General features: G+C 42.5%; 2 protein-coding genes across 2 annotated transcripts in view; one reads left to right on the plus strand and one right to left on the minus strand.

The window, feature by feature from the left end:
* Positions 1–1,189, plus strand: part of ARG2 (arginase 2) — a 38,420-nt gene extending 37,231 nt beyond the window's left edge. Inside the window, exon 8 of the mRNA XM_045822699.1 lies at positions 714–1,189. Coding sequence (XP_045678655.1) covers positions 714–919 — 206 coding nt within the window. The 3' untranslated portion in view covers positions 920–1,189. The remainder of the gene's footprint in view (positions 1–713) is intronic.
* On the minus strand, positions 1,153–20,838 carry VTI1B (vesicle transport through interaction with t-SNAREs 1B). The gene is made up of 6 exons (XM_045822700.1): positions 20,564–20,838; positions 9,470–9,528; positions 7,635–7,826; positions 4,600–4,773; positions 3,036–3,097; positions 1,153–1,479 (listed from the first exon to the last, which is right to left on the minus strand). Exons 1-6 carry the CDS (start codon positions 20,676–20,678, stop codon positions 1,383–1,385), a joined length of 699 nt encoding a protein of 232 aa, XP_045678656.1. The 5' UTR covers positions 20,679–20,838; the 3' UTR covers positions 1,153–1,382.
* Positions 20,839–21,319: the final 481 nt, after the last annotated feature.

Raw genomic sequence — 21,319 nt, forward strand, 5'->3', positions numbered from 1 at the left:
GGATAAGGTTCTTTTGGTCTAATCTTCCCTTCTCAAACCCTCTGGCACAAACTCTCAAATGCTCAGAGATGGTAACTGGAGTCCACATTAAAGTATAGACCAGTCTTCCCTTGACCAAGTACGAGACACTGGGTCATTCTGACGGGAGACCTAAAAACAGCGTCAGCCGTGGAACCGCACGCAGAGCTCGGACCTGCGCGGGAGACAGTAAGACGTGCAGTTGTAACTGTACTTCAGGGCATGTGCTGCTTTAGGAGATGCAGATATGGCATCAGAGTTCGAAAGTGGGAACAGAGTTCTGGCAAGTGAGAGGTGAGAGTTCCCTTCACACAGCTACATGCAGGCAGGCATCTGGAAGGTTCCTTAATGCTGGAAATGCACATATTTCCCCAACAAGCAGGCTGGCAACTCCTTTCCCAACCAACCCCCGGGCTCATTCTTCCTTCTCTCCAGAAAGCCTGACAGCTGTGCCTTGTATGTTAGTTGAACTGGGATGATTGATTTCATTACCTTAGAGGTTTCTTTCAATCCTACTCTAATATAGCAATGTTTAATAAATTCATGCCTAAGAGGATGAGGTATAAGGGGCTTCCTGACCATGGTTAATTTTATAGTAGAAAATGACTTTTTTTTTTTAACCTTGGCTTACTCTGCCCTCACTGCAAGCGGCAGCTAGGACTTTCCTGAGGTTTCGTCCCACTTCGTTCTTGCAGGGCTGCTGTCAGCGCTGGACCTTGTGGAAGTCAATCCTCGGCTGGCTGCGTCAGAGGAAGAAGCCAAGGCTACGGCTGGCCTGGCGGTGGATGTGATTGCCTCGAGTTTCGGTCAGACGAGGGAGGGCGGGCACAACGTCTACGACCAACTGCCTACTCCCAGTTCCCCACACGAATCGGAAAGTGAAGAACGTGTGAGGATTTAGAGCGTACTGTATGCTGACACACGTCTGTCACGTCGGGCATTCCAGAGTTGTGCGGTGTTTGAGGGGACAGGTACTACATGGTCATCTGGGTCAATACTGCCTTAATGAGAACATTTGCGTATTCTCACAACTGCAAAGTTTCCTCCTCCGTTTTGGTGACCAATAATTATACTGTAAATGTATTTGATTTTTTGCAGTTCGCAAGGTGTTAACATGTTAAAGGATTACGTACATTTAAAGAAGTCATAAACAGCATTTATTACCTTGGTATATCACACGGGTCTCGCTGCAGTTCCTTCACATTTAACTGGTTGTCCGTCTTCCCTCCCTCTTCCCACAGTCTGGCTATACAGTGTGTCCTTGAACCGTCAGCTCATAGCAGCAATATGCTCATTCCACATCTTTAACACCCTCCATTCACAAGCTCAAAGTTCTGGTCCACAAACCCTTCCTTGCAGGAAGTTCAATGCTTCCGAAAGAATTTGTAATAAACCAAGCCTCCCAGGATGGCTAGCTCCAGTAAGATGACGATGGAAAGTAGCAGCTTGTTGGTTGTCACTCTACAAACAGAAGCAAAGTGAGTAATCTGAGTCTGGATGACCTTATTTCTTTCTACTCTTGATACACAGAGGTCCGACTTAGGGACAAGGCTAGGTAATGTGAGGCAGGCTGAATTTCTGTTTGGCCTCATGGCCACTCAGCACAAAGTATATATAGGCATACCTCAGAGATACTGTAGGTCTCGTTCCAGACCACTGCGATAACGCAAATAGAGCAACAAAGCCGGTCACGTGAATTTTTTGTACCCCAGTGCATACAAGTTATGTTTACAGTAGACTGTAGTCTATTAAGTATACAATAGCATTATGTCTAAAAAAACAATGCATACCTCAATTTAAAAATACTTTATTGCTAAAAATGCTAACCATCATCTGAGCTTACTGGGAAAAAAGGCACTGACAGATTGCTTGACACAAACCTTCAATTCGTAAAAACACTATATTTGCAAAGCACAGTAATTAAAAGTATGCCTGTATAAGGTTCCTTAGCTGTTAACAGGGAAAACACTATCTACCTCACAGAAATGGTGAAAACTGGGACAATATACACCAAGGGATAAAAATATTTTTTTAAATTTTATTTTAAAATGTATTCAAATAGTAGCTACTTCCTTACTTTAAAACTAGCTTTTTTAGGAGGGTCTAGTTAGAAAAAAATACTATTAAATATGATGTGAAAAAATATACCATTTCCTGAAAGCAGGTTGAATCCTATAGCAAAACAGCAGTAACTACTCAGTACCCTTATGTAACGACACAGCCGCATCAGTCACACACTGCAGCTGGGAGACATGCTGGCGGCAGACGCGCCAGTGCAGACATCCAGCTGCGGGGGGAGGGTCCTGAGTAACCACGAGCTGGGTAGCTCTACAAAGGTAACATGGGAGTGTCACAAAAAATTTACTCTTGCTAATAAAAAAGTATCCCCTCTGTGGTTCTCCTGTTCCCTCTAAACTAAAGGTTTCCCCCATTCCACAAGGAATGTATGCTGTTTCGGGAAATCTCAGTCTCCTGCTAGTTCCACGGCTCAGCTGTGGTTTTGTTTCACATACACTATCACTTACCCCAAATTCATCCCCGGTGACAATGCTTCCCGATTTTGCCCCTAATTTTGTTGCTGTCAGCACTTAATCAAGGGGTTTTTTTGGTTGCCGCTGTTGTTTTAGAGTTAACTTCTTGGTAACAAGAGAGCACTCGCAGGTAACGGGTTGACTCCCATGAAGAGCAAGCAGAGCCAAAAGCAAGTACTAAGCAGTAGCGGTGAGGAGTTTTCTACTCAAGCTTTTACAAATGTGAAACTCTTATCACTCCCGTGTGCTGCCTTCCTTAAGGAATGTAAGCTGGAAGTAAAATGCTTCCAGTGGACACATTTTACACTGCTCCAAGTCAGAGCAGTATGTACTTCTAACAAAAGGTTTTGTCTTACACAAGACAACATTCTTTATGTCTTCAGCTTTATTAGGATCTTTGTAAGTCACAATTAAAGCTTTGACATTCTTGGTTGAAAGACATTAGTGTAAAGAAAAATTAATTTTGTGACTATTTTTAAAACTTACTTTCTGGACATGGACCGGAGTATCTTTCGGCTTTTGCTCAGGTTTTCACTTGTGTTTACCAGCTGAGAAGAGAAAATAGCAATTATTTCCCCCTTCTTTCAAAAGTACATATGCTAGAATTGGAACATTCCTAAACTGACAATGGGCATTGGGGTATATGTTGAAATCAAGCCAATTTAAATGGTGGGCTCAGAGTACAATTAGAAGAGATGGGAGAGAACAAGATACTTCAGTACTTGTCAAGTAGGCTTAGGAATTATTACATCCAAGGCTGCTGTGAGGGACCTCCGGGACAGACAGAGCTAGTCCTTAGCTCCTCAAACAGAGGAGCTTCAAGGGCACCTTGCCAGTAACCATGAAGCAACTTTGGAATTGAATTTCATCAGCCAAACTCCAGGAGAGCCTCTTGAGTTACAGTTTGTTTTTGCAGGCGGGTGGATTACCACTCTTGGGATACGGTTATTTTTTCTTCACTCCCTTAAGAGATACTTACATTGAATTGTGAAAGGAATTAATCTTTTTAAAGCCTTTTCTTTTTAACCTGTCGCTTTTGACTGCCTGTTGCTCATTTAGATAGCTGGAGGGTATGTCAACAGTTGGCACCCGCAGTCTGCTCCCAATCCCTGGCAGCCTCAGTAAGTCGATCTCTCAGATCATCCCTGACTTTAAATTCAGCCAGCCCACCTCATGTTCAAAAGCCAAAAACCAAACAATCTGTAAGTTGCCTTCTCTGTAGTTTACCTTAAATTCAGTGCTTTATTGTGAATTTTTACTGAAAGAAGGGCATCATCTGATTTAAGAATGGAGAATTACAGCTATTAAGATAAGAGAAAACCATCCCAAACTCCCATACTGAACTAGAATTTTCCCAAGTCTTGCCCACAGTATGTTTTTCAGTCTGGATTCACTATTAAGAACACAGCAGTCCATTGGCAAGTTGTACTATTTTCAGAATTTCTGTGCAGGTGTATGGAAAGGAAGGAATAAGTTTTTTCAGAGCCTCTTAAAGTGACAGATTAGAGGCCCCAATAGAGCCATCACGGCCCTATTTCCATTTTCTCCCCACAATGACCCAGCTTATCTTAAGTAACAGTGAGGAGTTATAGTCCAGGACTGAACCTCTATAGATCGTCAGTGGTGCTATTTTGTGACATGTGGAAATAGTCTTCTCTCTAAATGACAGGAAAGTTAGGATCTTTTTGGTAGATGATGCTTTCATAGGGAGCGCAGAACATTCCACCAGATATAAAAGAAATACAAATCTCAGACTGGTAATACAACAAGAAAAGGATGGAGTGGCTGCAATTTTATGTTTATTTGACGATCTTTAATAAATGCAGAAATCGAGTTTCTTCAATCTTTTTTTCCCCCCTTCCAATGATCTCTAAATCTAAATCTCTAAATTTTAAGGGTAAAATTATTCTAGAGATCTCTCAGGATGCAAACTAAAAACTTAGAAAAGCGTGAGAACCTAACAGGCCATATACCCCGATTTCAGAACTGCTGCAGCAAGGCCCACCTACTCGGCCCACTCTTGTCCCTTTCCCGGTCTGCCCGGACTTACTCTGTTCTTGGTACGTTCCAACTGCTCACGTTGCTCCCCCAGCTCTTCTATGATTTCTGAGCCAATCTGGTCAGTCTCTGTGGCAATCCGATGAGAACGCTCAATACTCTGGGTGGCCCGGTTCAGGCTCTCAGTGCCTTGCAAAAGCAACACCCGTTGAGACTGTAGCTGATTCTGGTGGGATTATGAAAGGGAAATGTTAGACTTCTTCCATATTCTTTGTCAGCACAATCCTTACCACTGCTCTTATGGAAGAAGGGATATGGGGTGCAAGAGTTTTCATTAAGACAACCAAAGATGCTCATGAACTATAAGATCCTGTTTAAGGTCAGACTAAAGCAGAACTTGAAATTCATTACAGGATTCACCATACCTCCCACTCCAATGCTTGTTACCTTAAGGCAAAGTAAAAAGGATTAAAAATATCAGAGCATTTTCCTGTGTTTGTAATGAATTTGAACTGTTTATGTGCTTGTCAGACTAGCAACTTCTGAGAGGCAGTGGCCCAGTTTTGGGGTGCAGGAACTACCTGAAAATGCATATAGCCTGTAGCTTGATGGGCAGCAACCAAACCAACTAAGCTCTACAGCCCTAGGACAGACTAATTCACTGAAAATTCCTACCTGATTGGCACTGGGGACTGAGGGACCTTGAATGAGCTATTCATTTTCAGTACATATAGAAATCAATTAGAAGTCTGGGTGCAACACTGCCACATTCTGGAAAAAAGGGGCCACAGTACTGGTAAGCCCCAAAAGAATTTCACTTCAGGCCTAACAGAAAACAAAACTTCTGAAGCTGCCCCACTGGTGATCTACTCTCAGGGAAGGAGGCATATGGAGCCAATAAGGTGCTCTGCCTGCCCCAATTTTCTAAATACCCACGAAGTCTCACTCCGCCTATAGTCCTGAGGACAGAAGTGGCCTTTGTCAGGCCAGCATTTACCACTGACAGAAATGAGGGCAGCTCTAAGGTCTTAGCTATTCGAAACACACACACACAAAGGGGCAGTTCGCAGGCCCTATTACTCGAAGCACCAGACACCACCATCAAGCCAAAAATGGATTCCCAGATCAGAAGTAACAGAAGTCTTCATGTATGGTACAGAGACCAGTGGATAAGGAAACTACCGAATAAAGTTGAACTAAATCCCAGTTACCGCTTAAAAGAAGCAGGAATAAGGCTTTTTAAAAATAAAAGATGGAGTTTTTCAATTGATCAGGTTGAGAAAGAATAGGGAAAAAATGATAAGATCACATAAATCAACCCCAGATTTATAACAATTCTACTGAAAGTGGTATATATATTTAAATTGTTTTTATAACTTCTGAAACTAATGATTTTATTTTTTAAAAGATTTTTATTTTTAGCCCTGGCTGGCGTAGCTCAGTGGACTGAGCGCGGGCTGGGAACTAAAGTGTCCCAGGTTCGATTCCCAGCCAGGGTACATTCCTGGGTTGCAGGCCATAACCCCCAGCAACCGCACATTGATGTCTGTCTGTCTGTCTGTCTGTCTCTCTCTCCCTCCCCCCCTTCCCTCTCTAAAAATAAATAAATAAAATCTTAAAAAAAAAAAAAGATTTTTATTTTTAGAGAGAGGGGAGAGGAGGGAAACATCAGTGTGTGGTTGCCTCTCACGTGCCCCCAACTGGGGACCCGGCCCACAACCCAGGCATGTGCCCTGATTGGAATCCAACCAGCAACCTTTTGGCCCACAGGCTGGCACTGTATCCACTGAGCCACACCAGCCAGGGCTTAAACTAATAATTTTAAAGCAAAATTATTCCTTGGACTTACTCCCCCTTTTGTTGTTTTGGGTCTTTTGGAGGGAGTAAATGACCAAAGCACTTTACACCTCTCGTCTCACTTTAACAAGCTCCACCTGCCTGCCTTTTCCCAGTCCCTCCTTCCGCAAATGAACTGGGAAAACTTCACACCGTTCTCACACACTCTAGTTCTGACACCAGCAATGTCAGGCCAGCGGCACTTGCATGTCTCTTCCACTACAGTCAGGATGTGTCATGAAATGCGATTTGTTTATTTAAAATGGTCCCACCAGCCCTCTGCATACGTGCAGTCTGCACTTCCATTTCTCTCTCACACCACTTGCCAGGCCATTTCTACTTTGCACTACGGGATATAATCCCAAATGCAACATATTCAATTTAAGCTTTCTGAAGTGTGACTTCTTTAATTCTCTAGCTTCTCTAGATAGTTTCAGAATATAGATTTTCGATCTAGTCAGTTAGATCTAGTCAGTCTAACTATAAATCAGAATACTGGAGACTAGAGAAGCAACCTGTGGCTCACTTTCTATTATGACATTGTAAGCATTAGCCCCTTCTTAGGAAGGATCTGGCCTTCCCTACTGTATCTGGGCTATTGAGCAATCTTGATATAAATGTAAAAGAAAGCTTGGATTAATTTTGTAACAACACTCTGATAAGTTAAAACCCTAACTGAATTTTTTGGGCACGTGTGGGAAGGAAACTGGATCAGTGGGTGAGGACACGGAGTTCAGATACAGTGAGATTAGCTAGCACCTGTATACCACCACTACACACTAAGCACTGCTTTATATATAAAGGACACAAAAGATGTAAGCAAGCATATGGTTTGGAAAGATCTGCGTATAATCCAGCAGGGGTCAGCGCTCCCCCTCTTGGGACCATGCCCATGCCTTTCCCTTCTCCCTCTCCTTCCCCGCAGGCACATTACCTTCCCCGTCCCCTCTCCTAAGCTCCAAGGGCCCTTCTTCTGCCTCCGTAACTTGTTTCCGGAGCCTCCACAGCCCAGCTGGCTCACTTCTACCACCTCTGTAACTTTCTAAACTTTCTCATAATTTGAAAAACAAACAAAACAGCAGGGGTAAATATCCTAGGGGAGAAGGGAACTGGATGCAGGAAAGAGGATAAGGCGGGAAAAACAAGAGTGTGGTATACACTGTAACATGAACTACGTACTCCTCAATATGGTTAATTCTTGTACTACAGGCCCGAAAAGGGGGGTGGGGGGGGGGGACAGCCGACGCTTACCATGTGCTCATTCTCTACAGCGTAGGTGCCATATTTCATGTCTCCCCGGCCCCCAGGTGTGGCTGTCAGAGGGGTGCTTCTCACTTCTCGGTGGAGTTTGGCAAGGTCCTTCCGGTAGGTTCGAAGCTTAGACATCATAGGGTTACGGAAAGATAGGGGTGCATATCGCAGTTCCTCTTCCATCTCTGCCAGCTGGGAAGATGAAACAGTGAGTAGACGGCCTGGTTCTTTTCTGCCTCATCTGGGCATAGTCAGACCATATGTGGTTGGACTAATTAGACCACAGACAACCCCAACTACTACTCAACCACATGCTTCACAAAGGCAGCGACCACATGTAACATGTTCACTCCATTACTCTGATGTCTGCACAGTGCCAAGCAAGCATAGAACAGGCTTCCAGAAAGTATGTGATGAATGAGTGAAAAAGCTAACAAGTACCTTATAGTTTATTATTACACATTTTTTATAGCATTAACTTAATCCTCACAGCAAATCAACAAGGTAGGAAATACTATTTCTTTTTCATACATAAGACTTGATGAAAACTGCTCAAGATTATACAATAGGAGAAATCAGGATTACAAATCTTCATATTCTCTTTTCAGTATACCAAGTTCTTAGCCTGTCAGGGTTCAAGGAAGCACATTCAGGTCTGCTGTATTAAAATGGTAAGGGTCTGGCATCAAGGTCCTCCCATTCCTCCTCCTCTTTCTGAAAATCAATTGTCTCCATGTCAGATTTCCATTTTTCTGGGATAAGTGAAATATAAACATGAACATGTTCACAAGAGGCCATACATTATTTTCATCTGCCTGGGGTGGGCAGGGTAGCACTGGTTACTTTTGCGAACTTCAGAGAAAGAAGGTAAGCACCAAACGGGTGCTAGCTAAAAGATTTTAAAGATGCTACTAAGATGTTAACCAAAAAAGAACACCAGTCTGCAATAGGTATCATGGGTATGGCAGCTGTACACAAGCACTAAGAGAAGCTTCTAGTGTTGCCATCATGAAGGAGATAGTTTCCGCAGTCCAGTGGTCTGATCCTTCTTAAAACTGATGCACACCAGAGGAAAGGATGCAGATAAGCTTAACTTCTCAGACAGAATAGGCAAGTTGTTCTTCAACAAGCAAGAAGGAACCTCTCTCGCTTAAAAGGAATTTTTCTCCTTAATCTATGCCGGGGAAGCAAAAACTAAGGGCAACTATTTTTCTAGAGTACTATGAGGGAGCTGGATTTTAGCCCCAAATTCCTGAAGGGTTTGCTGAAGCTAGAGCATAGTGGGCACACTAATAGGTAAAAGCAGGTTTTTTTGTTTGTCTTGCTTTTGTCACAGATTATGCTCAGCAACCTGGACCAACTTCTGCCAGTTTTGGGTTCTGGGTTCTGCTTGGGAACTCATCCTGCCCACGCATGTCAAGATACCAGATCCAGCCACTACACTGTCTTTTAAAACAGCAGGGAATGTGGCTTAGAGCCACCTCTGAGCTACATTTTCTGTGACAGTAAGTTTAAGAAGGAAGAATAACTGATCCAAATAGCCAGCTTTTAAATGAGATTTTAAAAGACCACCCAGGTTAAGGTATGAGAATGCCCTTCACAAATCACATCAGGAATGTGGTATCAAAGCCTCATTTCAGGAGAGGCTTCAAGCTTTACCCATTTGTTTTGTTAACCCCCACCCCCACCACCGATCCCCCCAAACTGGCCTCATTTAGTCAGAAATAATCAGAGTCGGGAATAGGCAGGAAGAGTTAACCTGTGATCAGATCACAGCATTACTTTTGGAGAAGACGAACATCAGGCAGAAGTAAGGCCCTGCTCCCTGTTCTCACCGTCTCATTGGCTTCCTGTTGCTTTTCATCGAAATCTCTGATCAATTTCTTCTTCTCTTCTGGAAAAGATAAGACAAGTTTCAAATGCTTAGTCCTGCTTCCTAACATTTCTATAGCCTATTCCCTCTGTGTAGAATACACTCCCCATTCCTCTCCCATTGGGGGCAGCTGTGCTTAATCACTCCTAAAAGGCACTTAGAAATGTACAGGAACTTGTTATCACCACGACTGGAGGAAGGGGAGAGGGGGGGTATTGCTACTGGCACTTAGTACCCAGGGAACAAGATTATCCATGGGTATTGACTGTCCTGTGTAACAATAATCTGGCCCTGAAGGGCAATAGTGTTCCTACTAAGAAACACTTCAGGTCTAAGTTAAGCACTGCCAATCTTTCCCTCACAATCCTAACAGAGAGACCAAGCACATCAATAGAACGTTTAACAACACTGGTTTCTGAAATCCTGGTCTCCACTTTCACCCACAATATGAATCACTTCTCTATTTAGCCCGTATTCATTGCTTTTCTGCAAAACAAATTCAAAGCCCACCTACTCTGCTTGCTGGAGAAGCTACATGGTGAGGCAGGTGTCTCTGCCACACCCACTGGTGGTGCTATGGCATTGACTCATAGTGAGAAAGTCACTCTCCTTTTGATTCTCTTTCAATCCTTTATATCATGTCCTCTTGGTGCTAATATGTCTTTAATGCTTAAAAGTTACTACCGTGCCCTCTTCAACAAAAATCGAAAAGGCTTCAGCTTCAAAGCAATTAACATCAAACTAAAACAGCACTGTTTTGCCTTCCTTGTTTTTTCTTTCTGATCATTTACATACGTTCTGCAGATCTTCCACTGAAAGTAGTGATACAGCCCTGACTGGTGTGGCTCAGTGGGCTGTGTCACTCCGAGGACCTAAAGGTCGGAAGTTTGCTGCTTCGATTCCCAGTCAGTCAGGGCACGTGCCTGGGTTGCAGACCAGGTCCCCAGTTTGGGAGTGTGCGAGAGGCAACCAATCAATGTTTCTCTCCCTCTCTTTCTCCCTCCTTTCCCCTCTCTCTAAAAATAAATAAAAAATCTTTAAAGCAGTGATACAAAAGTCTTTTAAATAACTTCATGTATTCATTAAATGCATTTTACATGAAGTCAGCTGATACAAGGAAAACAAGTAATAGTGAAAATGGTACTCAGACGTGGCAACAACGATGCAGGGCGTCCCGGCACGTGGCCACCCGGCAAACCCTGTACAGGGGATAACTGCTGGCGAGTAAAGGGGACTAAGTCCTGGACCCAGCTCTGGGAGTGACCTACTGTGTATGCTTGGACAATTCTCCATCTCTGTGAGACCCGACTTTCTTTGGCTATAAAGTGAGGTAGGTCTTCCCTTCACATCTAACAAGCAAAAACTAGCCCTATTTATGAGAAGCTGGATTTTTAAAAATGCATACATTCAAATGAACGTTCTCCCAGAAATCTACACATACCATATTTTTCTGACTACAAGATGCAGCCCCCCAAATTTGGGAGGAAAATGGGGGTGCATCTTATAGTCTGAAGGTAGCTTACCTGGCTCACTGAGGGGGCGGGGGGTGGCCTATGTTATTTACGTTAATAGATATTTTACCACATTTTTTGCTTCAAATCCCTGCCCGCCCCCCCCCCCACCCCCGTTTTCCTCCTCTAAAACCTAGGTGCATCTTATGGTCCGGTGCGTCTTATAGTCTAAAAAAAATTGGTAATCTACTTATTACCACAAAGTTACTGTTGCTTACAATGTTTTTTGAACTGATCTTTTGGAATTACCTTCACAATTTGGGGACGGTCTTATTTTTAATTGTGGAGAGGGATATATGTGTACATGTATACATATATATACACACAAAATTTATCATTTTGACTGTTTTTAAGTGTACAGTGAAGTGGCATTAAATGCATTCACACTGTTATACAACCATCACACTATCCCAGAACCTTTTCATTATCCCAAATGAAACTCCAGAATCATTTACACACTAGCTCCCCATCCCCTCAACCCCAGACTCCCTTCTACTTTCTGTGTCTATGAGTTACACTACTCCAGGCACCTCGTATTAAGAGGAACCACACAACATTGGTCCTTTTGTGTCTGGATTATTTCACTTGGTATCATGTCTTAAAGTTCATCCACGTTGTAGCAAGTACAGGGCCACAGTCTTTTAAAGCGATGTATTTTTCATCCACTGTGACTCCTAAATACAAGCCAGCACTTCCATCCATTGAAGAGCGAGCAATCTTTACTGATGCCAAAGAGAACAGCTGAGTTGGGCTTACGGAGGGATGGGATGTGGCTACTCAGTATGCTGCCCTAAAATTTTCCTGGATAGTTTTGTTTACCCTGACTTTCCCCTTGAGCCTGGATTTTCAAACCCAATCCAATAAAAGATGTAATATCACCATTGTGTTTTATATGGCTTTACACTTATGTTAATCACAATAGCATCTAGCATGTCAGTTGTCTGCTGCTTTTTAAGCAATTATAAATTATTTTGGATGTGTACATTCTAATATATTCTCAACTTGAGATCCAGCTCCTCCAGAACGAGGAAGTTTTCCTTTTCTTTTATAGGTCTCACAATTTCTAGAACCTTAAAACTGACAATGAACTCCTTATTATGCCTCACGTGACATCCTTTTAATATACACAAAGCACTCCAGGTGAACTATTTCTTACCCCACAACACTCGCAAAAACCAGGGTCTGCTGTTTAAAAAAAGAAAGAAAAAGAAATTCAGCTATGGCAAATGGCGTGCACCTTGACCATCCCGATGAAAGAAGCACCAAAGCAGCCATTATAATCCCCAAGTGGGCTGTGTTTCCAGCCACTGGCAGTGAAATAATGCCTGCAATCAAGAATGGCTACTTCCATGGAAGAGTATTATATTATCTTGTCACAAAAGTGCTGAGCGTCACCACTCCTCTGAATGGGCCCATCTCCAAACTCCTTCCCTCCTTCCTGACCCAAACCCGGCAGTATGAAGTAGTCTATATACAAGTGCATTCCCTTCCTTGCTCCGATTTTTCTACAACTCTGTTAGTTATAAAGTCCCTTTCTACACTCCTCCTTTGCTAAAGGATATGAAAATCTGCATTCTCAAGGGGCAAATTCCAGAATGATTCAAAGAGAAGAACTACATAAAAATAAGAGTAGGGAGGAAAGCGGTAACCCACAGAATCTTGACTCTAACTTCTCTACATGATTCAGTTATTCTCGGTCTTTTTGGAGTTGGAATACTCCACTCTCTACCTGATTTCATAAGATATACATTCTCCTAGGAGCGTTGTACAGATTATATACTTTTAAAAGAAATATACTCACTTCACCACATGAGATCCTTTTTGTAACCCTAAGATTTTTTATTAAAGCTTTGAAATCATCCCTTCTGATGATGAAGTCAGGGAGGCAGATACTTAGGGGTTGGAAAGAGCCCGAACTCTGCGCAGCTGAGCAGTGTCAGCAGTGCTTCTTCACCCTGCAGTCGCAGGACTGTGGAATCAGTGAATGTTAGGCTGAGGCGGACCTCAGAGACCATCCGTCTGGTCTAACCTCATTCACAGCTGTGGAACTGGAGCCTGGAGAAACTGCCTTCCCCAGGCTCACAGGAGGCGTATGCAAGCCTCCTGACTTCCATTCTAATGCTTCTGTACTTCATAGCACGGCCCAACATTTTTGTGCCCCCAGGGTACAGCCTTTAGCAATGGGTAAAATCTGTTCGCCTCACGTCTTCCTAAGCCACCACATGGGAGTTATGCACTGGAGACTGGTTCTGTTTGATCAACTGGGTGGATGGCAGCACCATGTCCCGGACAAGGACCACAACACAAGCAGTCAGCTCTGAGACACAGCTAGAGGAAGCCTGCCTTAACGTTCAACAGGGTGACACCCTCTCTTCCTCACAGGAGGTCTGAATTAGCAGATCCAGAATTTTGGTCCATTAGAGCTGTGGAAATAACCTGGGTTTCACCAGGACCTTTAAAATAGTGACTAATTTGCTTTTGGCGCCCCACTGTGGCATTTCTAAGACCTACATCCTCTATTTGTAGACTACTGTGATTTACCTAATCATACACCACCTAGAATTTCAAAGCATCAGATCCCTCTAAGCCTATTTTCTCATGTGCAAATAGGAAATATAAAAGTGCTCACCTCGTAGGGTAGTCTGAAAGGGTTATAAGAGAGAATAAATATAAAAAATACTTGGCAAATGCCAGGTGTATTAAGGGTTCAATAAATAGCAACTACCATTGTTTTTTAAAGTAAATCCTAAAGAAGGAAGAACTAAGAGAAAAAATAAAATTCACTAAACAATATGAAGAGTGTTGCAAAAATTAAAATTCTGCAATCAGTGAGTAACTGGCATTTACTAACCCGCTGCATAAGGTCCTCCACAGTGATTATTTTTTTTGGTTTCCAAAATAATGAGGTCTCACATAGACATATTGTGAATTGAAATGAAAAACTTTCAATAATCTTACAACACTCAGTAAGACATGTGGAGAAATGCCTTATCGTGCTACAAAAATCATGACTACAGTCACTTACTGTATTAATTGCGTAAGAATTTATAGTGCTCTGAGGTATTTGGAGAGAACTTTTCAGATGCTGCAAAACTAAGACTAGAAACTATAGCTGCTTGTAACAATATTAATATAATATTAAAGAGTAATAATTATCACATATAACAATAAATTGCCACTGTCATATAAACTTGCTAAAGTAGGACACATGGTGTCTGCTATCCTTTGTTTTAATAAGTATGTATACATCCATTTTAAAAGTGATGAAAATATGGAAGATGGTCCTTTCAATACCCAATCACATATTATTTTCTTCCTAACAATCCACAGTATTTATACAATCATTTGGCAAATATTTATGGAACACCTAGTATGTACTAGGCACTGTTCTAGGAGCCTAGGATACATAATAAACAAAACAAAATATATAACTTATGACAGAGGAGGAAGGAACATTTCAGCTGATACCGAAACCAGACAAAGACACACAAGAAGGGAAAATTACAGGCCAATATCCCTGATGAACAAAGATGCAAAAATCCTCAACAAAATATTAGCAAATGGAAATCAACAACACATTAAAAGAATCACACATCATGATCAAGTGGGACTTATCCCAGGGATGCAATCAATGATGGTTTAACACCCACAAATCAATCATGATAAACCACATTAACAAAGTGAAGACTGTAACTCATGATCAGGCCCTGGCCTGGTACCTCATACGGCATTGTTCCGATATGCCAAAGTTGTGGGTTCAATCCTCAGCTGGGGCACATACAAGAAGCAACCAATGAATGCATAAATAAGTGGAACAACAAATCGATGTTTTCTCTCTCAAATCAATTTTAGAAATTATATGATCATCTCAATGGATACAAAACAAGCATCTGAAAAAATTCAACATCCATTTATGATAAAAACTTTTAAATATGGATATAAAGGAAACACATCTCAATATAATGAAGACCATGTAAGACAAGCCCATAGCTAACATCATATTCAATGGTGAAAAAATGAAAGCTTTTTCTCTAAGATCAGGAAGAAGACATGAATGTTCACTCTCACTTTTATTCAAGAGTATTGGAAGTCCCAGCCAGAACAATTAGGCAAGAAAAAGAAAGAAAAGGCACCCAAATCAGGAAGAAGTAAAACAGTTACTATCTGCAGATGACATGATATCATATATAGAAAATTCTAAAGACTCCACCAAGAAACTGTTAGAATAAATAAATTCAGTAAAGTTGCTGAATACAAAATCTACAGATAGTCCCCAACTTTTGATGGTTCAACTTACCAACTGGACTTTTTGATGGTGTGAGAGTGATATGCACTCAGAAACTGCACTTGGATTTTTGAATTTTGATCATTTCCTGGGCTAGTGAGATGCAGTACAATACACTCTTGTGACTCTGGGCACTGAGAGCAGGATGATTTTGCCCAGCTATAGGCTAATATAGCTGTTCTGAGTACATTTAAGGTAGACTAGGCTAGGATACAATGTTTGGTGGGTTAGCTGTATTAAATGCACTTTGACATATTTTTGACTCACAATGGATTTATTGGAACATAATGCATCATAAGGTGAGGAGCACCTGTATACAAAAATCTGTTTTATTTCTGTACATTAATAACGTATCCGAAAGAAATTAAAAAAAAAAAACATTTACAATTGCATCACAAAGAATAAAATAGGAAGAAATGTAATGTAGGAAGTGAAAGTCTTGTACACAGAAATAGAACAAACAATCCAAAAATCTGTATGGAGCCACAAAAGACCCAGAGTAGCAAAAGCAATTTTGAGAAAGAATAAAGCTGGAGGCATCGCACTTCCTGACTTCAAAGTATAGTACAAAGTGATGGCAGTCAAACAGTACAGTACTGACATAAAACAGACACAAAAATGAACGGAACAGAGAGCACAGAAGAAACCCCCATACATGGTCAATTAATTTATGAGGAGCCAAGACTATACAATGGAGAAATGTACATATCAGGAAAACCCAGTCTTTGCCTCTTTTATGTCTTTATCTCCTGTAAAGGGAAAAAACCCAGTCCTTCCTCCTGTGTTTCTTTCCTGCGTCTCCTTTACTACTGACACGGAACACTTCACTTCTAGTCACCAAATACGTGGGGGCTTCCCCCACCAAGAACTGCAACACCACCTGAGTGCCCTACAGTTCAACCCCATCCTGACACTACCCAGAGACAGCATCAGATTCCATGGGTTAAGGGCTCAGATCCCACAACCCTGCCTCTCCCTGCCCTCTTCAGATCCAATGACAGGTAGTGGATCCCCAGGTTACCCACCACTTCTGCCCGGTTTGGTCATGAATTGGAGGTTCCCAGGACCCTCTCCTAAGGTTCAATTAATTTGCTGGAGCCACTTGCAAAATTCAGGAAAACGCTTACTTAGGTTTACCAGTTTATTAAATGATATGGTAAAAGATACAGAAGAACAGCCAGATGAAGAAATACACAGAGCAAGGTCTGAGAGGATCTCAGGCATAGCAGCTTTTGTCCCCATGGAGTTGGGTGTATCACCCTCCTGGTGTGAATGTGTTCACCTATCTGGAAGCTCTCTGAATCCCATACTGTTGGGATTTAATGGAAGCTTCCTCACTTAGACACGAGCAATTTTAAAATCCATTTCCAGTCCTTTCCCCGTCTCTAGAGAAGTGAGGAGCAGGGTTGAATTTCAAGTTTCTAACCATGAATTGGTCTTTCTGGTGATCGGCCCCAACCCAGGAGCCACCTCGGAGCCCACCCAGAGCTGCCTCACTAGAACAGAAGATGCCCCCAGGAACATCTTATCCCTTAGGAACATACAGGGGGGTTCGGAGCCCTGTATCAGGGACCGAGTCAAAGACCAAACAAGATGCTCTTAGTGTTCTTATCGTTTAGGAAATTATGGGCTTTAGGAGGGGCTCTGTGCCAGTAACTTAAGGCAGAGACCAATATACATTTTTTCTATTGTCTCACAGGAAAGGACAGTCTCTTCAATAAATGGTGTTGGGACATCTTGACAGCCACATACAAACAATGAAACTGGATCACTATCTCACACAACACACAAAAATTAACTCAAAATGGATTAAAGACTTGAACATAAGATAATAAAACTCTTAGAAGAAAACAAGTCTTGGCACCAGTCTTGACAAAGATTTTTGGATGAGATACCAAAAGTAAAGGCAACGAAAGCAAAAATTAAGAAGTGGGGCCACATCAAACTCAAAAGCTTCTGCAGAGCAAAAGAAACCATCAACAAAATGAAACAGCAACTTACCAAATGGGAGAAAATATATGCAAATCATTAACCCCTGATGAGGGGTTAATATCCAAAAACCATAAAAACTCATATAACTCAATGGCAAAAAAAACACAAACAATCTGATTACAAAATGGGCAGAGGATCTGAATAGACTTTTTCCCAAAGAAGACATACAGAGGGCCGACAGGTACATGAAAAGGTGCTCAACATCACTGATCACCAGGGAAATGCAAATCAAAACCACAGTGAGCTATATCACCTTGCACCTGTTAGAGTGTCTGTTATAAGACCAAGAAATAACAAGTGCTGGCAAGGATGTGGAGAATATATAGAGCTTATGTTCTAGCTCAGAGACTTTCAAACTTGACATGCATCAGAAATCCCCTGGAGGGCTGTTAAAAGAGATAGTATGTTAAAATAACTAATGATTAATGACTGTTTTGGTCCTAAGAATCTGCATTTCTAACAAGTTCCCAGATGATGCTGATGCTGTGATCCAAGGACCACACTCTGAAAACCACCGTGCTAGTGGGTAATACACAGGGTCCGGCAGAAGTGAGGCCTGCTTGAGTGTGGTTGGTAGGGTAATAATATGGGTGTAATAATCTATAGTTTTAATTTGAACATTCCACCTAAAACGTCATATGGTGTACTTGAGTGTGTATTGTTATGTTAGAGAATTACATGCTTATGATTTTGTAATAAAAGATTTTGTAATAAAAAAGGGGCGTTATTTGTGCTGGACCCTGTACTACAGACATCGTAAATCTAGTAAAGTGTCTAGTATGTTAGAAAATAAGTGCTCTAGAGAAAAGTGGGAAAACAGAACAAGGCAAGAGTAGTTGTATCAGAACTAGTATTCTCATGTTTTATTTAAATAAAATATCCACTTTCCCATAACAGTGTCAATAGCTAATGGCTCTTTCTCTTGCCAGGCAGGCAGTATTCTAAGGGCTTTACATACGTTAACTTATTTAATTCGTATAAAACCCTTATGAAGTAAATACTATGATTTGTCCCCATTTTGCAGGGCAAACTAGTTAGGTTAAAGTAAGTTGTTCAAGGTCACATGGCTGCTAAGAGGCAAATGTAGGATTTGAACCCAGGCAGTCTGGCTCTAGAATCCCTGCTGTTAAATATACAACTACACATGGCTTCTCGATTCACATTTAAGGCAAGAACTCCTAGAACTCTTTAGGACTCAGGGCACTAACTGATACATAATAATTCTCAATAAATATTATTGAAAAATGACTGAATTCAATTATAGCACATAAGCTAAATGCAAGAGCCGTGTTAGGTGCATTATTCAGTGCCTAATAATTCATGATGGAAATTAAAGCTCTGGAAAGTTTACGAAGTAGTCCTTGAAGTAGAAATAAGGAATCAGAGATGAGGCCTGGTGTGTTTACTTAATTAAATTCAATTTATTCAAAAAATATTCATTGAATAGTATGAACAAAGTAGTGAACAAGAAGACTGAAAGTTGTTGAAACTCTTGTTATAACCTGAGGATATACTGTATTTACTTACCCATTAAACAACCAAGTCTGTGACCAACAACTTATGTTAGAGTATTTTGTGCTTGGGTGGAAATTCATTGTTCTGATTGTCCTCTTTGCAAAAATGAGGAGAAGGTCAGGTAAGTGACAAAAGTGAATATAACTAACTCAGTTTTCTACTTTTCAAACAGAATGCATTATTTAGCCTTTAAGAAATGGGTATTGCAAAATTAAATTCAACACCTAGCTGAAAAGATAAACCCCAGTATTTTTTCAACCCTGTAAATTAGATCCCATCACTCCCTTGCTCAATATCTTTTAACTGCATCTCATCTCATTTAGCAACATGAAAACTTTCACTGTGATGTACAAGACCCCGTACGACCTGGTCCTGCCTACCTCTTTCCAGCCTTGTCTACTACCACTATCTCCTTTGCTCCTTCCACCTCCAACACAACTGGTCTGGCCTTCCTGCTCTTCCTAGAAATACCAACCCCATTTCTGCTCAAGGACCCTTGCAGTGCTATTCAGTCCTGACACTCACTTCTCCCAGATTTCCACATGGTTTCCTCCCTTACTTCATTCATAACTCTGCTCAAATGCCATCTCTTCAAATAGGCCTTTCACAGCCCCCACCCCCACTTAAAATCAGAATGTTCCTCCTCTCTCTACTCCTTTGTCCTGCTTTACTTTCCTGTACAGGCATACATTGGGAATAGTGTGGGCTGGGTTCCAGAGGACCCAATAAAGCCACTGTTGCAATAAAGTGAGTCGTAATCTTTTTGCAGGTGGAGGGTCTTGTCTTAAATTTCTTAAAAACACAACATCTGCGAAGCCAAAAGGGGGAACTGCAATAAAACGAAGTATGCCTGTGTTGCCCTTAAAATGGCCTCTTAATGGTTATACATCATCACACCACTAAAACGGGGATTGTAGGTCTTTTCACTATAATTTACAATATTAACAGCATGTAAGGCAGTGTCTAGCCCAGTAAGCACAAGTTAAACAAACATGAATTTCATTCTCACCAGTCATTTGGTTCATATACCCTTGGGTAACTCAAGCTCTGGCCCTTAAGTAAAAACAGTAAAACAAAGTCTTATCCGCCTTGCCATTGAGATCTATTTCGTTTTGAGGTGAAGAACTGTGCTTCCTGTGGATTTAACAGGACAACTCAAGCTCCTCCAGGCAAGGACTGCAGCAACCTGAATTCTGAAACCGTGGGGCAGGAAACAGTCTAAGCAGAAAGTTCATAACAGGACAAAACCTAAAAGCCACAATCCTGATTTTAAAGACCAAACTCCCCAAACCGGTATTTACCAAACCCAAAAGTATGGTTCCTTTGGGTTCCTAACCATTTTTTGGTGCTAGGGATCTTTTGCCAGCCTGGTGAAAACTATGGACCTCTCTTGAGAATAATCATTTAAATGCATAAAACAAAATACAGAGGATTCCAAAAGTAATCAGTTCTACTGAAATACAGGACCAAAGATTTAAAGTCTCCTATGCTCTTCTTGCCAGAGTGAGAATGAGACGAGAAAAATCTGAAGGTTATAGGAGGATCAAGAATCCTAAGGAGATGGTACTCCGAGGTCCATCACTGAGCAACGTAAGTGAAAGCAGGGAGAGATCCTGAGCGCTGGGTCCAGCCAGGTCTAGGGGACGAGTTTGAGGAGAAGAGAAAAGGGCCCAGGTCTGGGAAGAGGGTGAGGCTTTTCCTCCTAGAACGCTCGGAGCTGTGCTACCTAGGGCTCGGCTCGCCTCCGCCTCACCTGTCCCTCCAGTCCCCAGGAGCCGCTCTGGCACCCCTCGTAGGTCTTCATGGAGACCGCGGAAGATCTCATGCAGTTTCTCGAAATGCTCGGAAGAGGCGGCGGAGGTGGCCATGGTGCAGGCAGCGCTCAAGCAGCGGCCGCCGAGATTCGGCCCCGGGGCCCACTCCAGCCACAGCGGTCAGCCGCCCAGCTCGGCAGGCATCACGGCGACCTCCTCCAGCAGCGCCACCGCCCACCCTGGAAGAGGCGCTTCCGGGGCCGCAGCTGGGTCCTCCCGAGCGGGAACGCCCACCCCCTTCATCCCGTCACGGAGAGAGCGCCGGGTGCGAAAGCCTTACGGAAAGGTCGCGTGTACTGCGTTTACCGGGAAAAGCTTGTGAGAGCAGAGGTGCGCCCCTGCTAGCAACAGTCCCAGACCTCCGGTTAGGTCAGCGCGGATTTGGGGAGAGCGCCACAGCGGAAGGAATTGTGGGGACCCGCGGGACTGGCAGCGCGGCCGCCTGTCTCCAGGGCCCCGCCCCCTAGCGTGGGGCGGACCTGCAGTGCATGCCGGGGGCTGTAGTTCAGCAAAGGAAAGCGCACCTACCGTAGGTCACGCGTCGAGGGGCGCGGTTTTGCGCGGAGGCAGACCGGAATGACTCTGAGCGTATTGGTTTGGTATTATTGTGCGCCTGGACGTCAACTCGCTGTCATAGCACTTTTTGGCCCCCTTAACTTCCTTAGTTCGTGTCCTGACCAAAAGTTAGCGTTCAC

The sequence above is a fragment of the Phyllostomus hastatus genome, unplaced genomic scaffold (genome assembly GCF_019186645.2).
Source record: "Phyllostomus hastatus isolate PE091 unplaced genomic scaffold, TTU_PhHast_1.1 phas_scaffold_501, whole genome shotgun sequence".
Lineage (NCBI taxonomy): Eukaryota > Metazoa > Chordata > Mammalia > Chiroptera > Phyllostomidae > Phyllostomus > Phyllostomus hastatus.

Bases quoted from the DNA above. Each gene is read 5' to 3' on its own strand.
- VTI1B (XM_045822700.1), bottom strand. From the start codon at position 20,678: ATGGCCACCTCCGCCGCCTCTTCCGAGCATTTCGAGAAACTGCATGAG. The intron at 9,529-20,563 runs GTGAGGCGGAGG...TATCTTTTCCAG, and splicing joins CCTGGGGACTGGAGGGACAG to AAGAGAAGAAGAAATTGATC. The intron at 7,827-9,469 runs GTGAGAACAGGG...TCATCTTCCCAG, and splicing joins AACAGGAAGCCAATGAGACG to CTGGCAGAGATGGAAGAGGA.